Source organism: Acinonyx jubatus, chromosome C2, assembly GCF_027475565.1.
Source record: "Acinonyx jubatus isolate Ajub_Pintada_27869175 chromosome C2, VMU_Ajub_asm_v1.0, whole genome shotgun sequence".
NCBI lineage: Eukaryota > Metazoa > Chordata > Mammalia > Carnivora > Felidae > Acinonyx > Acinonyx jubatus.
Window position 1 is genome coordinate 150,983,274 of NC_069384.1, and position 20,644 is coordinate 151,003,917.

Consider the following 20,644-nt stretch of genomic DNA (forward strand, 5'->3'; position numbering starts at 1 on the left):
AGGCAAAAAATGGTTTTCCCCCTTTAAACGGTCATGAAATAACACTGCCTCTTGCCTTAAATTGTTTTTATTTCTCCTCAGCATTTAACCTACTCGATTCATGTTTCATAGTTTGCGTTGGTGAAATTTAAGTGTATTTGGCACGATAAAAGGGAGTGAGTTAAGGAGGACTGTCCTAAACATTCATGCTGAAAAACTCACTTGATTTTCTCTTCCATTTCTTGTTCATATTCTCTCTTCACGATATCCAATTCTTGCTGATGCTCCTTCCGCAACGTTCGAAGATCTTTCTGCAACCTGACGATCTCCTTGCCCAGCTTCTCCTTCTCCTGCTCCGCCCCTGCTAACTGAAATTCCAGGTCATGGTGCTGGGCCTCCATGTCAGCAGGCGACGTGGGTTGCATGACACACGACTTGGGCTTTTCTTCAGCACTTCCTCCCCAAGCTTCTGTGGGTTCAGCTTCTCCCTCCATCTGCTGTTGTAAAGCCTGCAATTTTTCAAGTTTTGAGGTCAAGTCTTCCATTTCCAGCCTATGCCCTTCCCTCTCTCTTGCTAGGCAGGAATCCAGCTCTGTTATCTTTTGCTCCAAGATCTGACAGGTCAGTTCCTTCTCCCGGAGAACCTTCTGGACGTCATCAACCACGTTTTCCCAGTGTTGCCTCGCCCCTGTGTTATTTTTACCCCCGTCTTCCTCCACGTGCTGGGATGCTATCAAGGAACATCTCTTGCTTTTCTCCTCGAGTTCTTCTTGAAGACGACTTATCACAACCTGGTCCTCACGCCGCTTTGCGTCGGCGTGTTCTAGCTTGATCAGGAGCTCCCGGTAGCTGCACTGCATTTCAGAAGGAGAAACCGTCTCTTCCTTTCCCTGCTCCGGCCTCTGCAACAGCTCTTCTCTTTCCATTAGACCTCTTTGCAAAGCGCTGATCTTCTCTTCATGTCCCTCCTGCAGACAGCCTCGGAGATCTGCTTCGTGCTCAGTCCAGGCTGCCGCGGTTTTTGCTGACCTGGGTACAACCGGTGCTTCTGACCGTGGCGAACCTTCCACCGATTTAAGTTTTGCTTCCAAGGCCTGAATTTCTCGCGCTCTCTCCTGAAGCTTTGCGTTTAGCTCCCCCAGATGGCCTTCTGCATCTTTCTTATATTGCTGCTCTTTCTCCTCCATTTGAGACAACAACTGCTTCTTGATGGCAGCAATTTTTTGCTCGGCTTTTTTCTTCAGTTCTGCCAGTTTCGCGGCACCCTCCAGCTCAAGCCTGTCTTCCAGGGCCCTCAGCTCCTCTTCTCTGCCCTTGACCCTTGCATTTGCGTGTTCCAATTCTTTCTCCTTGGTTTCAAGTGCGGACGTCATAGAAGACACTTGCCTTTCGAGTCGCAAGACTTTTTCTTCAGCTTCTTGAACCCTGCTGTCCTTTTCTTCTCCTGACTCTTGAATGTGCTGAAGCTCACGAAGCATCTCTTCCCGTTCGGCGTCCTTTTGCCGATAGTGTTTGTTAAGAGCTTCATTCAGGGACTCAGTTTCAGCTGTCTTCCGAGCCAGATGCTCCTCTAACTCCGCAACTCTCGCCTTCTGGGTTTCTAACTCGCTCTCTAAATTACACTCCTCTTGCTCCAGCTTGCTCTTACCTTCCATTTCGCCCTTGGAACATCCAAACCTTCCGTTCTGCTGATCAATGTCCGCCTTCGATAAGTTTACCTGCTCAGCCGCGTCGCTGGCTTCCTTCGCTTTTGACTCAAGCTGCATCTGCAGTTCTTTGATAGTATTTTGATACTGTATGAATTTTGACTGTGCTCTCTTCTTCCACTCGGACAGTTTGCCAGACAAGTGATCTACCTGTGCGAGAGCAGAGGTTTTCTCCTTACTCAGAGTTTCAGCGTTCAAGGATAAGTTTTGCACCTGGTCCAGCAAGTCACGTTGCTGTTCATCATATTGCTTCCTCAGTGACGCAACGGCCGCTTCTTTTTCCGTTGCGCTGATGCTGTTCTGAAGCTGAGTGTTCAGATCAATCAGCTGTTTGCTAAGACTGCCGATCTCAGATTTCTTTTCCCTGAGCTCTTCTCTCATCAGGGTGACAGCATTGATGTTTTCAGATAACTCTTTCTTCAACTGCGTGATACAAGACTCCTTTTCAGAGGCAGCCTGCTGCTGACTGCCTCCTTCCTTCTGCAAGGCTTCTTTTTCCATTACAAGACCTTCAATGTCAGCCTTCATGCTCTTAATTTGACTTTCTTTTTCTTCTAATTGATGGGTAGCTTGTTGAAAAGAACTATTTAGTGCATTCTGCTCTTCTGTTAGCTGTCTAAGCTGCGCTTCTAACTCAGAAGCCTTGCAAGTTTTAATCAGTAGTGCCTCCTTCACTTTTGTTGTGTGGTGTTGACAGTGGGAAATTCTAGAGAGAATGGCATTCATTTTACTGCTACTATGGTTGATCAGCTCATCTGTTTTAGCTTGTAACAAGGCTTCGGTTTTCCTAGAGTAAATATCCAGCTGAACTGCTACTTCCTGAGACAGTTTCTTGAATTCCAAGCTTTTGTCTTCTAGGCTTTTCTCACTTCTTTCATGCAAAGACTTCAGACTCTGGAATTCCTCATCCGTGGCTCTCAACTTGTCAGTCAACTCAGAAACCTTCCGCTTCTCTTTCTCTGCCAGTTTCTCCAGCTCAACTATACGCTCTTGAAGAGAAGTATTTTCCTTCAGAGAACGAGTCAAGTCAACCTCCAGCTTTTCAAGTTGTGCCCTTAGCTTAGCTTCATTTTGTGAGAGAGCATCCATGTGAGCAGACTTCCGGTGCAGCTGTTCCTGTAGTTCCTTTAATACCGTGTCCTGCCTAGCGCCTTCTTCCTTCAGCCACACCAGTTCCTTGCTCGCCTCTTCTTTTTCACACCCGGATCGGAGGACCCTTTGCCTCAGTTCTGCTACCTCTTGTTCTTTTTCCTGTAATTGGACTTCGTGTTTTTCCTGAAGTTCTTCCGCTTGCTGGTTAAGTTTCTTTTCCCAGACGGACACCACATCACTGAGTTCTCGTCTATGTACCTCGGTGAGACTTTCTATTTGCTCCTTTTGGTTTGCTTCCAGTCTCGACACTGCATCGCTGATTCCAGCGGAGTTTGCCTGTGCCATTTCCAAAATTTTGGCATTGAACTGTTTTTCTTTCTGACTCAGCTCTAGAACGGTATTTTCAAGCTCTTTTTTAAGTTTGGCTTCCTGATCCAGCAATTTCTTCTTTAACGTTTCTTGCATCTCCTTTGCTTTCTGCTTAATTTTTTCCATCTTCTTTTCTTGATTTTTAAATTTGGTTTCATATTCCTCATGTAAAATACTAATATCGTCCTCCTTGGCTGATAATTTCTGTTTGAGAGTTTCGATTTCTTGGCTCTGCCCTTCTCTCATTTGTAAAATTACATTTTCCTTTTCTATCAAGATTTGCTTTGTCTGAGCCTGTTCTGTGTTCGTATCTCTAAGCTGGGCCTCATACAGTTGGGTTAAAGATTGCACTTTTTCCTTCATTTCACTTTTCTGCTTTTCAAGTTGCTGCGTTAAGTCCCGCACCTGGACTTTGTGAGCGTCTAACTCGGAGCAAACATCATTCTTCTTCGCTTCAACTTCGGCTACCTGTTTAGCGAGGAGAGTTCTTTCCGTTTCCAAGGCCAACAACTCCTCCCGCAGCTGAGCCAAACGCGCCTCGGACACTGCAGCCTGCTCGTGCGTGGTACTCTGCTGTGACTGAAAAAGAGCCAGCTTAGCCGATGCCTGCTGGAGTTCCTCTTCGGACCTCTTAATATCTGCCTCCAAGTTCTCCACACGAGCCTGATGCTCGTTCAGATGCCTGTCCTTTTCCTTCAGAAGAAGCCCCAGCTGATTAATTTCATCTTTTAATGCCTTCTCGGTTCTCTGGATAGACCTCTCTTGTTCTTTAATGATGCTGTTGACTTGCTGCTCATGATGACTTTTCTGTTCATCCAGCTTGGCCTCTAGTTCCTGCTTTATTCTATCTGCTTGATCCTTTAGTACAGAAAGCTCCTCTTCTAGCTTGTCACGGGCTTTTAATACTTCCGCCAGTTCAGAAGACAGTGATTCCAGTTCTGTTTGCTTCACATCAAGCTTTTCTAAAGTCTTTTCATTCATCTCTTCTATGTGGGCCTGGAAGAGACTCTCTTTGTCTTTCAACAATGTTTCTTTCTCTTGTTCATGCTTTTCTCTAACTTTTTCCATTTCGGCCTGATGCTGTTGCTTTAAGACTTGGAGTTTTTCAGTCCAAAGAGTATCCTGCTGATGCCGCAGGCTCTCCAATTCTGTCTTGTGTTTTTCAACCATGATTGTCATTTCTTTATTGTGCTTATTTTTTTCAGCTTCCAAATGGATAGCTAACTCTTCTGATTGATTTTTGCTTTCTTGCAAGCTTTTTTCCAAAGAACTTTCCAATTCAAGAATTCTCTGTTAATAAAAACAGATGTATTTTTATTAAAGTACAGACTTATTTATTAGCAATGATACACATGACATAATGTCTACACCTGTTTAAAGATTAAAACTTAGAAAAATAACTCTACGTATCATGCCAAACACTAGAAAGCACAAATAATCTGTGCCCAATTCCTAAAGGAATCATGTAACAAAGAAAAGATTTTCTATTTTAATACAACTTAAGGTTCCAAATTCTTTCTACCTCCCTGGGTAATTACTTCAACCACCTATATTTTCAAGAATATTCTGAATGGATAGTCAAAAAGGAATAAATCATAAAGAAGATAACAGTGACTTTTGGTAGGAAATTTTTTTCCGTGTGTTTTCTTAAGGCCTACATCAGTATTCTATTACTTTCATAATTTAATTTTGGAAAATAAATAATGTATCTGGTTTTTCCACCTCAAATATGATTATTTAGAAGATGTTTTGCAAAAAGAAGGAACTTATACAAATTTTACTGAAGATAACTCTTAGCTCATGAGAATATCAATCTTGATTCTAAAGGAAAAAGAGCTAAGACAGAGCCATGCAATGTCACAGCTGGAAAGGTCCTAAGGAATTACCACATCCAAGTCTCCATGTGACAGGTGAAGATATTAAGGTATAATTAATTTACAAAGCTAGCAAGTGGAAAAATCTAGGCCTCCTGAGTATCAATTCCCTTCTACCATGCCACCTTACATCAATGTTGGAAATGGGAAATTAAAGCACAGTTTAGAACTATGGGAAAAAAGTGTGACTCTTTCACTGTCTAAACCAAAGCAAAAAATCTAAATAACGTGTCAGTTTATTTAAAACAGGTCATACATTTTATATACCACCGTGAGAAGAGCCAGAGGGCCTTAAAAATGTGCATCCGGGGACATATCTATAAATTTATTGACTATAGGACTATGTTTAACATGGGAAAACCAGGGAAAACTTAAACGTTTTATAAATAAATATTCCACAGTCCAACCATCCAGGCATGGACTATGATTGTTTGGTTTTTTAAATTTTTTTAATGTTTATTTATTTTTGAGAGAGAGAGAGAGAGAGAGCGCGCGCGAGCTGGGGAAGGGGCAGAGACCGGGAGACACAGAACCTGAAGCAGGCTCCAGGGTCTGAGCTGTCAGCACAGAGCCTGATGCGGGGCTCGAACCCACGAACCTCGCGACATCAGGACCTGAGCGGAAGTCGGACGCGTAACCGACTGAGCCACCCAGGCGCCCCAAATGTTTGTTTATTTTGAGACACAGAGAGGGAGCAAGCAGAGGAGGGGTGGGACAGGTGGAGGGAATGCCAAGCAAGCTCCGTGCTGTCAGTGCAGAGCCCGAAGCAGGGCTCAAACCCACGAACTGCACGATCACGACCTGAGCAAAGTCGGACACTTAACCAACTGAGCCACCCAGGCACCCCCAGAACTTAAATGTTTTAAAAGCAGGGCACTGGGGTGCCTATACTGTGATATAAACAGAGAATGAATTAGGTCCAGGACACAGCAGGAGATGGACACAGCACGGCAGGAAGGTGCCAGAGCAAAGTGCTGCCTGCAAAGTGAGGCGACTTCCTAAAGGTCAAGGGCAAGTAAGCAACGGAACAGAGATGTCACGGAGCCTGAGTGCAGAGAATCAGAGTGAGTGGCTGACAGAAACACGGCCAGACGCAGCCAGTTAAAGGCAGAGTCAGCAGCAGCATGCAGCGAACACTAAAACCACTCCCAGGAAAAGCTCTGATTACCTAAAAATGAGGTGCACGTACATGTGAATCTCACCCAGTAAAACAAAAGCTCTCGACAACTCCATACTGATTGGAGGGATAACAACAGTTTCCCCCTGCAGATAATTCCACAACTCTGGAACCGGAACATTACTTAGACTTACAGTTCTATAAGTCTCTGCTTCTTGTTGAAGGTCCCGAAGTTTATTTTCACTCTCCGTGAGGATTGCTTTCTTCTGCAGTTCTAACTCTTCCAGGGCCAAAGATTCTTGCTGTTCTTTTTCTTGGGTGATCTTCAGATATTCTGATTGACTTTTTTCCTGTGCCAAAAACAATACCACCTTAGACCCACATAAATCTTCAGCATTCCCAAGGCACTTCCACAGGAACCACGTGTTTCATTTGATCTGCACACCAGCCCCGTGAGGTAGGCAATATCATCACCTCTCTCTTCCCGTGCCCTAGTCTGCAGAAACAAAGCACTGTGGCTTTTCCAGTGTGGTCTGGCCCACATTTGCCACAATTACTATTGATAGGAAAAATTTTGTTCCAGTAACCCCACTACGTCTGCTATTTTTCCACTACTTAAAAGGTTTTGCAAAACACGGCTCGATGTGAAGGGTCACGAAAGTGTCACTACCTCTTCTCTGTACTCCAGAGTTTGGTTATTTCAACTCCAGGCCGAGGAACTAGGTTGTGGGCTTATATAATTTGTGAGAAACACCTCATTAGGGAACCCTAGGTAGAAAACCGAATCAAAATCAGAAGATTACATGTGAATAATGGATTAGATCAAGGAAGCACCTGTAGGAGCCTACGTGAGCTGTTCTACCCACCCCATCAATCCTGAAAAGCTTCTTCTTTGTCCTGATTACATATCAACATTTCTATTAAAAAGTGTTTACTGTTTGGAAAAGAAAAGCTCTAGACAGCACTTTCAACATTTAGTGGCTTTGGGTTCCACTGAAGAATACTTTATCCATACCTACTGCATGGGGATCATGTTGCCAGCAGCAATATTTTCAGCTCACTACACTCTGGTGAAACATTGCTTTAAGGAAAGATGCTGTGCCATATTACAAGCAGACTGATAAGAAACTATTAGTTTCTAATCAATTTCAAAACATCACTTAAGGGGTGCCCGGGTGGCTCAGTAGTAAGTGCCTGACTCTTGATTTCGGCTCAGGCCATGATCTCATGGTTTGTTGAGTTCAATCCCCACATCAGGCTCTGCAGAGCCAACTTGGGATTCTCTCTCCCTCTCCCTCTGTCCCTCCCCTGCTCATATCCTCTCTCTCCCTCTCTCTCTCCCTCTCTCAAAATAAATACATAAACTTTAAAAAAATCTATAAAGTTTTTTTTAACATTTTAAACATACTATACTGTCTAATGTAAACTACATTTTAAATGCATCTCTCTATGCCCATAAAAATAAGAGGAGGGGCGCCTGGGTAGCTCGGTCAGTTGAGCATCCGACTCTTGGTTTCGGCTCAGGTCATCATCTCCGGGTGAATGAGTTTGAACCCCCCTGTCCTCCTCTGCATGGACAGCACGGAGCCTGCTTGAGATTCTCTCTCTCTCCTTCTCTCTCTGCCCCTCCCTGACTTGTTCTCTCTTTCTCTCTCAAAATAAATAAATAAACTTCACAAAAAATAATAGTAAGAGAACATTTTAGTAGCCTGTTGAACTTTGGCTAGCAACACAAAGCTAACTTCTTTGAAGAACTAGGTAGAAAGGGGAGTGGAAGGCAGGAAACGCGCCCGCGTGTGTGTGTGCATGCGCGCGTGTGTGCTTCACATGTATCTGCATCCTGCTCTCTCTACTCAGACTATATCTGAGTATATCAGTTCTGGAACACAGTTTTGGTTTTTTTTAATTTTTTTTTTTTTTAACATTTATTTATTTTTGAGACAGAGAGAGACAGAGCATGAACGGGGGAGGGTCAGAGTGAGGGAGACACAGAATCCGAAACAGGCTCCAGGCTCTGAGCTGTCAGCACAGAGCGCGACGCGGGGCTCAAACTCACGGACCGCGAGATCATGACCTGAGCCGAAGTCGGCCGCTTAACTGACTGAGCCACCCAGGCGCCCCTGGAACGCAGTTTTTAACAAGGCCAATGTTCAAGTCTCAGCGTCCCCAAAGGCCAATTACTCCAGCATGAAAACACACAGATCTTTATGACAGGAATTTTTAGAACAATTCCTGGCTTCATTTATGCCCACTTTGTTCTTAATTTTCATGCCCCTATTTTAAATTTATGCTGTCCTATTATAGTCTAAGCATTCTTGTAAACTACCTTAAATCCTTTCTGGACTAAGAGCATCTGGCTGGCTCAGTCAGTAGAGCATGCGACTCTTGATCTTGGGGTCATGAGTTCGAGCCCCACATTGGGGACAGAGTGTACTTAACAACAACAACAACAACAGCAATAATATAATTAATTAAATAGATAGATTGGTTGATCTTCTCTGGACCAAGAAAGAATACAAGTATGTGCCCATTACGTGTTCTTTTCATGAATGTAGAGCAAACCCCTAACCTCAGCCAACAAAACTGTAAATCCATGTGCCTGTTTGCCCCAGAGATCAGAGAACTCCCTGACTCAGTTCAAAAATAACTGCTGCTGGAAATTCTCAGAGCCCCAGATCCAAATGAGAGTGAAAAAACACAAATGTGTGAAAGCAAGAAGACTAAAATTACAAATATTATTTCTCTTCCTTCTGCACTGAAAGTGTTTTTAGGGGCGCCTGGGTGGCTCAGTCAGTTGAGTGTCCGACTTCGGCTCAAGTCATGATCTCGCGGTCCGAGAGTTCGAGCCCCGCGTCGGGCTCTGTGCTGACAGCTCAGAGCCTGGAGCCTGCTTCCGATTCTGTGTCTCCCTCTCTCTGACCCTCCCCTGTTCATGCTCTGTCTCTCCCTGTCTCAAAAATAAAATAAACATTAAAAAAAATTTTTTTTTTAAAATAAAAGTGTTTTTAAATTATACACACTGTCTAATGGATACTAATTTCATATAAAGACAATTAAGTACATTTTTGGCATTAATACTTCTTATGGTAACTTATATAAAAGGCTTTTCACAATTTGAAAAAAAAAATTGTTATAAACCTTCAAATTATACTATTCCCAAAAACCTTATCTTTGTTTTTCTGGATATTATTTTGGTTAGTTTGGTCAGTGGTTTCTTATTTTATTTTTTTAATAAAAATCATATGTATTGAAAATTACTACTGAAACCATTCTACTTAAAATGAAAACTACTTGGGTCATTTTCATTTTTTCTCCTTTAAAATGCATTTCATGGGGCACTTGGGTAGCTCAGTTGGTTAAGCATCAGACTCCTGATCTCAGCTCAGGTCACGATCTCACAGTTTATGAGACAAGCCCCGCTAACAGTGCGGAGTCTGCTTGGAATTCTCTCTCTCCCTCCCTCTGTCCTTCCCGTGCATGCGCATGCACAGTGCGCTCTCTCTCAAAATAAATAAATAAACTTAAAATAAAATAAAAATAGAATGCATTTCAGACAAAACTTTCTGAGCTTTGAACTCTGGTACACTCAATCTGGTGAGTCTTTAGACATTCTTCCTAAGTTACATAGTCCCTGGTTCACAGCTTCAATTAGCCGACCGTCCCCTTTACTTCTCCACCATCACAGCCTACCCTACCCCAGGGTAAGAGGGTTGATACACAAACAAACTGGCTAATGAAAGCTTGTTGGTTAATACAATTTTCACACAATGCCAAGTTAACAAGCTGTGACAGCCTCCTTCCTGCCTACATCCTATCCTCTCTACGCACTCAAAGGTCAAGGCCGCCAGTAGTCCGACTTCAAGCTAGAAGCTGGGGTGAGGAGAGAACTCTATAAAGCTACAAAGTTTACCTATAACAAAAACAAAATGGGTACTTACGAGAGCTATTTTCATTTGCTCCTGAAGTTGCCTTTCTTGGGTCTGAAACTTCTTGGTCAGTTCCTGCTCTTTTCTGGCCAACTCCTTGTCATGAAGCTTCTGCAGTTTAGCAATTTGTTCTGAGTGTTTCTGAAGGTCAGCCAAACAGTTAAAGTGAAACTCCCAAAATATGTATTCTACAACTAAGTAACCCTTTATTACAATTTAATCATCAAGACAACAGTGTAAGAGGAAAAATCAAAACGTATTTCCCACAGAAATCAAAAGTGACCAAAGTCTCAATAGTTAAAAAGAAAAGCCTACAGAGTGTATCACTCATTTGAGACAAGGACAGCTGTTGCTGCAGGAGTCACTCTTACAGGGTTGAAGCGCCATTTCCACATCTTGCAGGGATATTCCCCAGCAATCGCGATGGGGAAGTGCAGGAGAGGGGAGTGAAGATGCTCTCAGAGAGGGCACTCCACTGAGGTCAAGCTGCCCTGGCTGCACCAATCTAGCTTTCCAGTAAATACGCTACTTATTAGAAAGTACTGGCCTTGTTCTTTCTGGGAGAGGAAGACTTAATCTTGCAAAAAGGTCAAACCTCCCTGAATAAATCTAAAAATTTAATGTAACGGAACAAAACTACCAACAGAATGCGGGTGGAGGGGTCCGGTGGACAAAATAAACACACAAGAATAGCCAGCACTCTTCTGAAAAATAAGCACAATAAGGGGAGGCTACCAAACAATAGAACATATTACAAAACCAGAGTAATTACAACAGTGTAATACTGGCATATAGTCAGGAAAAGCAATGGAATAGCACAGAGAATTCAGGAAAGAGACCAATATGTAGCACAACAATTTAGGATGAAATAAAGTAGTACGTCATGTCAAAAGGGAAAACATGGATTATAGTCACCTGGAAACAAATTAAAGTTGGATCCCTACCTCACTCCTTACACCAAATAAATTCCAATTCGATTGAAGATTTAACAATAAAAAACGAAAGCACATACGTGCCATAAAAAAAGTAGAATTTTTAAATGATGTCAGTGAGAATGTATTTTTAAAAGCAGAACAAAAATCCAAATAGAAAAATCTCTACATGGCCAACAAAACAACAAAAGACCAATCCCAAAGCAAAAATAAGTGATAAACAAAGTCAATTAAAATGAGAGAGAGAAAAAAATTATTTGGATAAATGCACTGTATAGTCAAAGAACTAATTCCTAGTATACGTAAAAAACTTACACAAATCAGTAAGACCAACTGTCCAAAAGGAAAATGAGTTAAAGAGTTGACCAAGCAACTCAAAGAGAAAAAACTACCAATTCCTTTTAAATATATAAAAACATGTTTATCAGGGGTGCCTGGGTGGCTCAGTCAGTTGAGCACAGAGCCTTTCCAGGCTCTGTGCTGAAGCATCTGACTCTTGATTTTGACTCAGGTCATGATCTCACAATTCACGAGTTCGAGCCCTGCACCAGGCTCCACACTGACAGTGAGAAGCCTGCTTGGGATTCTCTCTCCCTCTCTCTCTGACCCTCCACCACTTGCACATGTGTGCATGCCTGCTCTCTCAAAATAAAAAATGTTTATCATGCTGATAAAAAGATAAACACATTAAAACTACAATGTCATTTTCTTTTAACTCTTCATCTTGGAAAGATAAAAAAAAAAAAAAAAAAGCAACACCATCCTTGTGAGGTAATGCATCACTTGAAGAGTATAAAGTGTCCTCTACAGAGCTTGTAGCAACTATGCAATAATTGAAAGTACACATAATCTCTGCCTAATATTCCACTTCTAGGAAACTATCCTAAAGAAACATACATGTGAGCAAATACGATAAGGATATTCACCAACTGCAACAGCAGAAAATGAAAAAAAACAGAAAATGAAAAAATCAGAAGACGGATTAAATTATGAAACATTCATACGGTGAAATCCTGAGCAGTCTTTAAAACAAATGCAGCATAACAAAAACCAAAACCTCAAATGTGGCATCATTACCAATTGTCAACGATATGGAACACATTAAGCGGTGTGTATATATATATATACATATACATATACATATACATACACATACACACACACACACACACACACAGAACAGTATATATAACATACTATCTTTTGTGTTAAAAAATTTAAAAGAGATTATAAAACAGCAAAGAGAAATTATATGCAGAGACTACCTCTGGAAAGTATATCCACAATGATATAAATTCTTTTCTCTATCAAAGTGATTTTTTTCCTATATCCTGAACTCACAAAATGGTCAAGGTCTAAAACATAAATTAATTCTTCTTTACAGTCAAAAATTGTAGGAAAAGCATAAGACTTTAAGTTTCAAAATTGCTGTAGCCTGTTTCAATCTAGAATGATTCTTACTTTCATCACATCAACAACCTCCTGCTTCACCCGACTTAATTCGTTCTGTAGAATGGTGCGTTCCTCCTCCCTTGCTTTTTCAATAGCTTTTATTTGTTCATCCATTTCCGTCTTCATTTTTCTCCGTGCTTCTTCTGTTTTTTGGGCTGTACTCAAGGCTTTTTCAAGTTCCTCAAAAGCTATAAGGAAAACAGCAGAAAACAAGTATCTCAAGAAATACTATCATTGAGCTAAAGTGTTTCATGTCCAATTTATGGGAACTATGAGCAGCAGTAGCAAGACAGGTTAAAACACTCATTTTTGTTTTAAGCCAAGAGATATTTCTGAGCCGTTCCACAAAGCCGCAAGAAGTGTCCAGTTAACTGAAATCAGCTTGTCACTGAATTCTGGATTCAGATCTTAAGACTACTTACATGAACTTAAACTCAGGAGTTTGCTAAAAAATTAAATTACTAATGGTTCCCCACACTTTCTGCCTACAAGTGTCCTTACGGATAGCAAATGCAAAGAAATGAAGACTTACTCCTCCTTCTGTATGATGTAATTTCAACTGCTTTCTTGTTTGCTATGGAGTTCTTACCTATTGTCAATAATTAGGTAATATTATTATATACTCACAAGGGCATTTTTAAGAATGGAAAAATTATTCTTTGACTGATCCTGTTTTTACAAACCTCTTAACCATATAATAAAAGAGCAGAGTTTTTTGGTTTTTGTTTTACCATTTACCAGCTGAATCACATATTTAAACGATGTATAATGACATGAAACGTACCCTTTGCATAAGCTTCAAACTAGGGCCACTGACTAGAAAGAAACCTTTACTGATTCAACTGTATATAGAAAGGCACTGCCAGGGGCGCCTGGGTGGCTCAGTGGGGTTAGGCTTCCGACTCTTGATTTCGGCTCAGGTCATGATCTCACGGTTCATGAGGCTGAGCCCTGCGTCAGGCTCCGTGCTGACAGCGTGCAGCCTGCTTGGGATTCTTTCTCTCCCCCTCTCTCTGCTCCTCCCTCACTTATGCGCTCCTCCCCTCGCTCCCAAAATAAATAAACAAACTTAAAAAAAACAAAAACAAAAACACGGCTCTACCAGCAGGGTGTCCTTGTGTGAGAGAAGAATTCAGGCCCTGCAAAAACAATCATCTAGGATACAGCAGTATTATCTTTAAGGAGGCCAACAGCTCACCCAGCTTCCAACAAAACCAGATAGGGTGGGTACAACAACTGGGTAACTCAGCACTGAAAATGTGTGCGTGTGCTTGTGTGTAGATGTATCTGTGCACAAGTATGTGTGTGCATGTGTGCACTGTATGTGTTTCTCTCTCTACCGGCACAGTGATATGCTATCAAAATAGCAGTGGGAACTGCTATTATCATCCTAGATTATTTTCTTTAGTCCTCACAGAAGACACCCGGCTCCCTTTACCACAGAGATGGACTATCAATAAAACACAAATTTTCAGGATGGGTGTTTAATGCTATCAAGAAACCTATGTCCAGAGGAGAGGCAGTTCATTAATATTTATAGTATTTTTACCCTCAGTGGTATAAGAAATGTGCAACTTTAACCTATGGCATCTCAAAAACAAAAAGCCCATTTACTAACCACAACTTGGCTTCACCTTAACAGACAGTGGTTTGGGCACAGGAATTTCATACCTGAAGACAAATAGCTGTTCTACAGCATTTTCTTAATGGTAAGTTGCATTAGTACAAAAAAAAAAAAAAAAAAAAAAAAAAAGGCATGAGAAAGGCTGTACTCTAGTAACAACTGGGAAACACAACGTACTTCGCTCAACATTTAAAAAAATAACTTCTCTAGCAACCATATATCTTGATTTTTAAAAAAAAAAAACCTGTTCAGGGGTGCCTGGGTGGCTCAGTCAGTCAAGCGTCCAATTCTTGATCTCGGCTCAAGTCATGATCTCACCATTTGTGAGTTCAAGTCCCGTGTCAGGCTCTGCATTGACAGTGCAGAACCTACTTGGAATTCTCTCTCCTTCTCTCTCTGTCCCTACCCCACTCATGCCCACTCTCGTTCTTTCTCAAAATAAATAAATGAACTTAAAAATTTTTTTAATTAAAAAAATGTTTTAAACCTGTCCAATTTGTTCATTTTATATGCTCAATGTAAAAAACTGATGCTTTAAATTTCAAAAGGTTATTAATTAGCTGACATCCTCTTTTAAAGATTCCTGCTCATGGGGGTGCCTGGGTGGCTCCGTCGGTTAAGCGGCCGACTTCGGCTCAGGTCATGATCTCACGGTCCGTGAGCTCGAGCCCCATGTCGGGCTCTGTGCCGACAGCTCAGAGCCTGGATCCTGCTTTGGATTCTGTGTCTCCCTCTCTCTCTGCCCCTCCCCTGCTCTTGCTCAGTCTCATTCTCTCTCTCTCTCTTTCTCAAAAATAAATAAAAACATTAAAAAAAATTTTTTTAAAGATTCCTGCTCTAACTTTACCAGTATTTGCCTGCAAACACCAAGATTCTCAGATATAAATATGTTGGAAAACAAAATATCCAAAGGAAAATGTTGGTTTTGTTTTCTTTAGATGTTCTTTTACTATAGTAAATGTTAGCATCAAGCATCAAGAAATATCTCTTGTTACTAACACGAAATTAGTTTCCTAATTTCTTAAGAACCAGTTTCCTAAAGTCAAGTGATCAATTATGGGAAAGAAATTCTGTAATAAAGTGCTTACTGCTCAGTTTGTGCTGATGGTTTAAATCTGGGAAAGAAAAAAAACGGAAAAAGAATTTTTTTAATGCTTGGATGTCACCAGCATTGTTTCATTAGTACTATTATTCAGCATGTCAAATAGTATCCTGGCATTTCTAAGCACTTTACAGAAATCTCTGAAATCAGGCTCTGGAAAACCTGAAGGTAGTTTTGATATTCGTCCAACAAATCAAGTTTTAAATGAAAAACTTGTCCTGATTAAGCAAAATAAAACTGTATATAGGCAATACCAAGTGAATTTTCCTCATTTTCATTCTTAAAATTCCAGAATCCAGCACAGTACAAAAATAGATGTAGTGCTCTCACCTTTGGAAACAACAAAAAATGTATGTCACAAAGTTCCTATTCAGAAATAATTTTCCAGTAATTCAGTTTTCTAACCACACTCAGTAAAATTTAGAATATTCTCCTCTATTACATTCTAATTTTAGTGTTTCATCCACTGAAATCATTTTCCTAAGTCACTTGATTATGCATCATACAATGATTAAAATAGGATAGATCTCGGGGCGCCTGGGTGGCTCAGTCGGTTAAGCGTCCGACTTCGGCTCAGGTCATGATCTCACGGTTCGTGGGTTCGAGCCCCGCATTAGGCTCTGTGCTGACAGCTCAGAGCCTGGAGCCTGTTTCAGATTCTGTGTCTCCCTCTCTCTCTGCCCCTCCCCCACTTACGCTCGGTCTCTCTCTGTCTCAAAAATAAATAAACATTAAAAAAATTTTTTTTTAATAAAGAAATAAATAATAGGATAGATCCGGTTCCAGCGTTCTTTTTATCTCCCCCTTTCTGCTACCATGTCAGAGAACCACGTAATTTTATACCTAGAAAGAAATCTTCGAAATTTTTTAATTCAACATTCTCATTCAAATGCAAAAACTAAGGCATCCAACTTTCCCCTCAGATGATAAATCAACTTGAATATATAAAGCTTGGTGCCAGAACTTTCAAATTTTATTTAAGGAATAATCCTCACCTTGCATTATTTTTTAAAAACTCTAAGACTGCTGACATTGATCCAGCTCAGTTGGACAGTAATGCATCTTACTACACCAGAATTTCTGAATCGGTCAATTCCTGATGGCTTCTAACTCTCAACGAAACACAGTTATGTTACACTTCTGAGAGACACACAAAAACTCAACCGTGTTCCATCTCCACTCTGCTCTATGGAAATGTTAGTAAGTATCCAGAAAAGGGGGGGGGGGGGGGGTTGTCATACTGCAAATCCACCTGGATTCTACCCCGTACCACCAGTGAAGCCGCTTCCTGGCAGGAAGCGTGCCTCCAACAAGGAGTCCCATCAGCTCAACGCTGAAGGAGACTACACTGAGAGTTTGCTTACTAACCAGAAATGTCTCACCTTCTGATCTTATTACCATCGGATGCAGAAAAGTGGTGTCCACAGCTGGTAACACTCCAAAGATGAATCTCCCACTCTTCCCAAAATGAAACTATGCTAGGATTTTAACGTGAGTACTGAAGAAGTATGTTCTGAACGTCTACATAATTTACCTCCTAGTCGCCAACAAAGGATAAGTGAGCGGGGAGAAAGAAAGCGTGCATCAGCCACCGCCGACAAGTCCTCCGCCAACATGCAAGAGTGCGCAGGAAAACCACGGTCACAGCACACGACAATGGGAAGGCGAAGCACAGGCTGCCGCCACATGTTGCAAGAACACACGGTGTTCTTCCAAAGCAAAATTCAATGTATCTCAGGCACTTTGTATTCAATTTAAAAAAAAAACAAAACTTTGAAAACGTTTCTAGGCAAAAATTTAATAAACCTTAAGAAGGGTCCTCTGTCAAAAGTAAAATGCCAGGGGAGGCCATTACTTTATCACCAGGTTCCTCGCCTTCCACTTCAGACGAGTTTCATTGACATCCACGGGGATTCCAAGAACAGACAAATGCTTGCCGGCGTTAAATTTAAGTGAGAAAGGCTGGTCACCTATAGCTAACCAATCATCCAACCATTCACTCATCGAACATTTACTGGCTAGTAGCTAGTAGGCACTGGGTGTCAAAAAGACCCTTTTTGACGAAAAGGCGGCTGAAGGAGTAAAGGGACTGGGGAATAAACCTTGGGCGAAGCGAGGAGGAATGTAACATTTGGCGCTCACCACCTCTGCCTCTCCTCATCCTCAAACTCCTGACCAATCGCAATAACAATTGCCAGAACGCCGAGATCGAGGTAGTGCTCCTGTTCGTGGTTCTATCCCAGAGGACGCTCTACCGAAGGGTAAGAAGGCCCATCTCTACTCCCTCTGCAGGGAATAAGCACAGATGCACAGGTGGGGAAAGGCCGCCAAGCTGTAGATTAACTGTTGACCCTAAGAAGCTGATTGATACCATCAAGAGTGAATAAGTAAGCCAGTGCCTGCGTCTCTCTCCCAGCAAAAGAACTGCTGAAATTCAGGTTATTGAACAAAAAACAAAAACAGAAACAGAAACAAAACAAAAACAAAACAAAACAAAACAAAAAAAACAGGCAATACTACAAAATGAACGAAATGCAAGTTAACAGAAAGCAATAAAGAGAATTTTATCAGAATTCCAACCCACCGTCAAGGCTCTTTTGCGAACAAAAGCAAAAGTGCAGAGTAGCAGTTTTCAAGGTGTGGTACAAAGATCCAAGGGTCCTGAGACCCTTTCAGAGGTCGTCTATTTTCCAAATACATATCTGCATAGCTGTATAATGGCAGATTTTCCTCATATATTTCAACCAAAATAACATATCACAACAGATTGAATATAGAAATAGGCAGGAAAATCCGCTTATTATAAGCCAAACAATGAGATAAGAAAAAAGGTAAACCAAGACCACTCTTCACACTAAATTTTGTTTTAAAAAACATTAGTAATTTTTATAAAAGCATTTAGGCCAATATGTAACAGGTTTATAATTGGTATTTTTAAATGAACTAAGAAATGTTCTCATTTCCTAGTCTGAATTTCTAATACAGCAAATATCGTTACGCGTAACCCACATAAACAAAAGCTCTTTGGCATCCTCAGTAAGTTTTAACAGTGTAAAGAGGTTCCCGAGATGAAGAAAGTTTGAAAACCACTTGTCTAGAGCTTATGTAGAAGAGAATAATACTACCACCCAGTGGTATGAACCAGATAGTACAACACATATACAACCTGGGGCCTTCAGAAATGTAAGATCACCTTTGCAATGGAAATCTACTCTTTAAGCCACTTTCCAAAATACATAACAAGGTTCACTCTATAGACGGACCGTGCCCTGACTTTTAAAAATTTTTTTAATTTTACAGATCTATCCAAATGTTCATGCAATCCTTACATCAACCATGCAACTTATCTATACCTTGAAAACACCAGGCTAATCTTGAAAAATGTAACTAAAGACAAGTAAAATTAATTAAATCAAAAATATGATTGACAGTCAGGGGTACTGTAACAGCACTGTGTGAGAACAGATGGGGAGCTACACTTGTGAGCACAGCATAATGTATAGTTTTGTCCAATCATTAGGTCATACATCTGAAACTGATGTAATATCGTGCGTCAACTACACTCAGATAAAAAAGAAGGAATGAAAATATGATTCTGTAGCAAAGAAATGTGTTCCCGATGCTTTCCAGTAACAGTGACATTGCCAGGGACGTAAGTGCAAGATGACAAGACTATGGAAATATGAGGATGCACAGCTACTGCTGTAGAAATATATCAAGTACCATGAATATACGGCTATTAAATAAACCACCTATAATGAATGAAAATCTAATTCCGTTTAAAATAATAAATTTTTCCGTCAGGTATACATTTAGTGCCAAAATAGGTACATATTACTTATCGAACATGACAGATTTAAACTCTACTTTGATTCATACTTTTTTGCCTGAGAAACATGGAATTTTCTTGATAAAGCTTTTTCTAAGTACCCATGATAAGAAAAAAAAAAATCAGCCCTTACCCCAGTCCTGTTCATACAAGGCTTGGGAAAGGCACCATGATTCACTTATTGGCATGTGTGGATGCACAAAAATAAGATGTTTTGTGAGACTTAAGACTCCAAGAAAACTGTGTTACATAAATTATCAGCAACTAACAAAGCACTTAAATACACATGTGATTTTCATTTATTATATAAACATGAATAAATCTTACATATTATTGAACTACATGAACTCTATTAAGAGGGTCCTTCGAATGTCAAATAAATATATTCCACTGAATATCTGACATTAGGCCTATACCACACAAATGAATAAAAAACTTATTTCCTGCACAAACACAACATGGCAATAAAAAAGCAAAGAATGTTATGAGTTCATCTAAGTGTTTAAATGCAGCCAATCATATAAAACACATGACTTAGGCAAAGACAGGGTAAATGAAAGGGAAACAAGGTTTACAAAAGATATTCTGGAAAGCACTCTGGAAACTTTCCTAATCCAAACAGAATATTTTATTCATTTTACGTAACTATGGGCAAGAACATTTTAAGGGGGAGGGGGAGGGGGGCAGTTAACACTGTGGTGTGGATTTTTTGTAGGGGCTATATTTAAATACATAAAGGTAACTTACAAAAAAGACTAGAAGTCTACGGGTAAGAATTTATCCTGAGAAAAAATTCAAAGATGGAATAAGCTGTATCACAGAGTTGTTACAGTATTATTCATAACAGCAAAAATATAAAATAACTTAGATGTTGATCAAGAGAGAAATGGTTAAGTAAATGACGTACATGCATTCCGACACAGCCATTAAAATATGTTAGTATTTTAGCAACATGTAAGAGTACTCCTAATATAATGCTAAATGGAAAAAAGGGAGCATATAAAATTATATGTATAATATGATTACAATAATATAAAAATAAGGATTGGAGAAAAGACTAAATGGAAGTGTATTGAAACAACAGCGACGTGCTTACATTTTCTCTATTTTCCAATGTTTTTGTAACACACTGTATTAATAACTAGCCAGCTACCTCCCCCCCCACCCCGCCCACACTTAAAACATACACATGCACACATACAGAACAGCCAAAACCTAGTGTGAACTTAAGCAGCAGTAACATTCTGCACTGGTGTTGGGCTGAATTGATAATATTCTAGACAATTAGTGATAATACCTAGCATCTAAAATACGGCATTATGCAACTAAAGCTCAACCACCAGACTTCTCTAAGTTTAAAACCTGGTTACTTGAAGATACAGCCATCTGTTCTTAAGTTACAGCTAGAAAGGAACACTATCAACAATTGTAGCAAAACGCTTCTAACAAATAGATTTGGCTTTGGTTTTCTTTATCCACTAAAATAAATAATTTTAACAAAACAAGAGTGCTATAGTACCATACGTCAAAAACCATGCCCAGCTTCCTCTCCCCTAGGGAGGACAGTAAGTAACACAGGTTGATACAGCATATACTGCAAAGGAGACAGGTCACCACGTTCACATAGTTTCAGCCTTTTAGG

At 40.5% G+C, this 20,644-nt stretch overlaps 1 protein-coding gene across 11 annotated transcripts in view; it reads right to left on the reverse strand.

Moving 5' to 3' along the window:
* Positions 1–20,644, reverse strand: part of GOLGA4 (golgin A4) — a 118,829-nt gene that overhangs the window by 38,027 nt on the left and 60,158 nt on the right. For all 11 annotated transcript variants that reach the window (XM_053221705.1, XM_053221704.1, XM_027040657.2 and 8 more), the window contains 4 exons: positions 12,457–12,635; positions 10,076–10,204; positions 6,332–6,487; positions 202–4,436 (listed from right to left, as the gene is read on the reverse strand). In XM_053221705.1, coding sequence (XP_053077680.1) covers positions 202–4,436; positions 6,332–6,487; positions 10,076–10,204; positions 12,457–12,635 — 4,699 coding nt within the window. The remainder of the gene's footprint in view (positions 1–201; positions 4,437–6,331; positions 6,488–10,075; positions 10,205–12,456; positions 12,636–20,644) is intronic.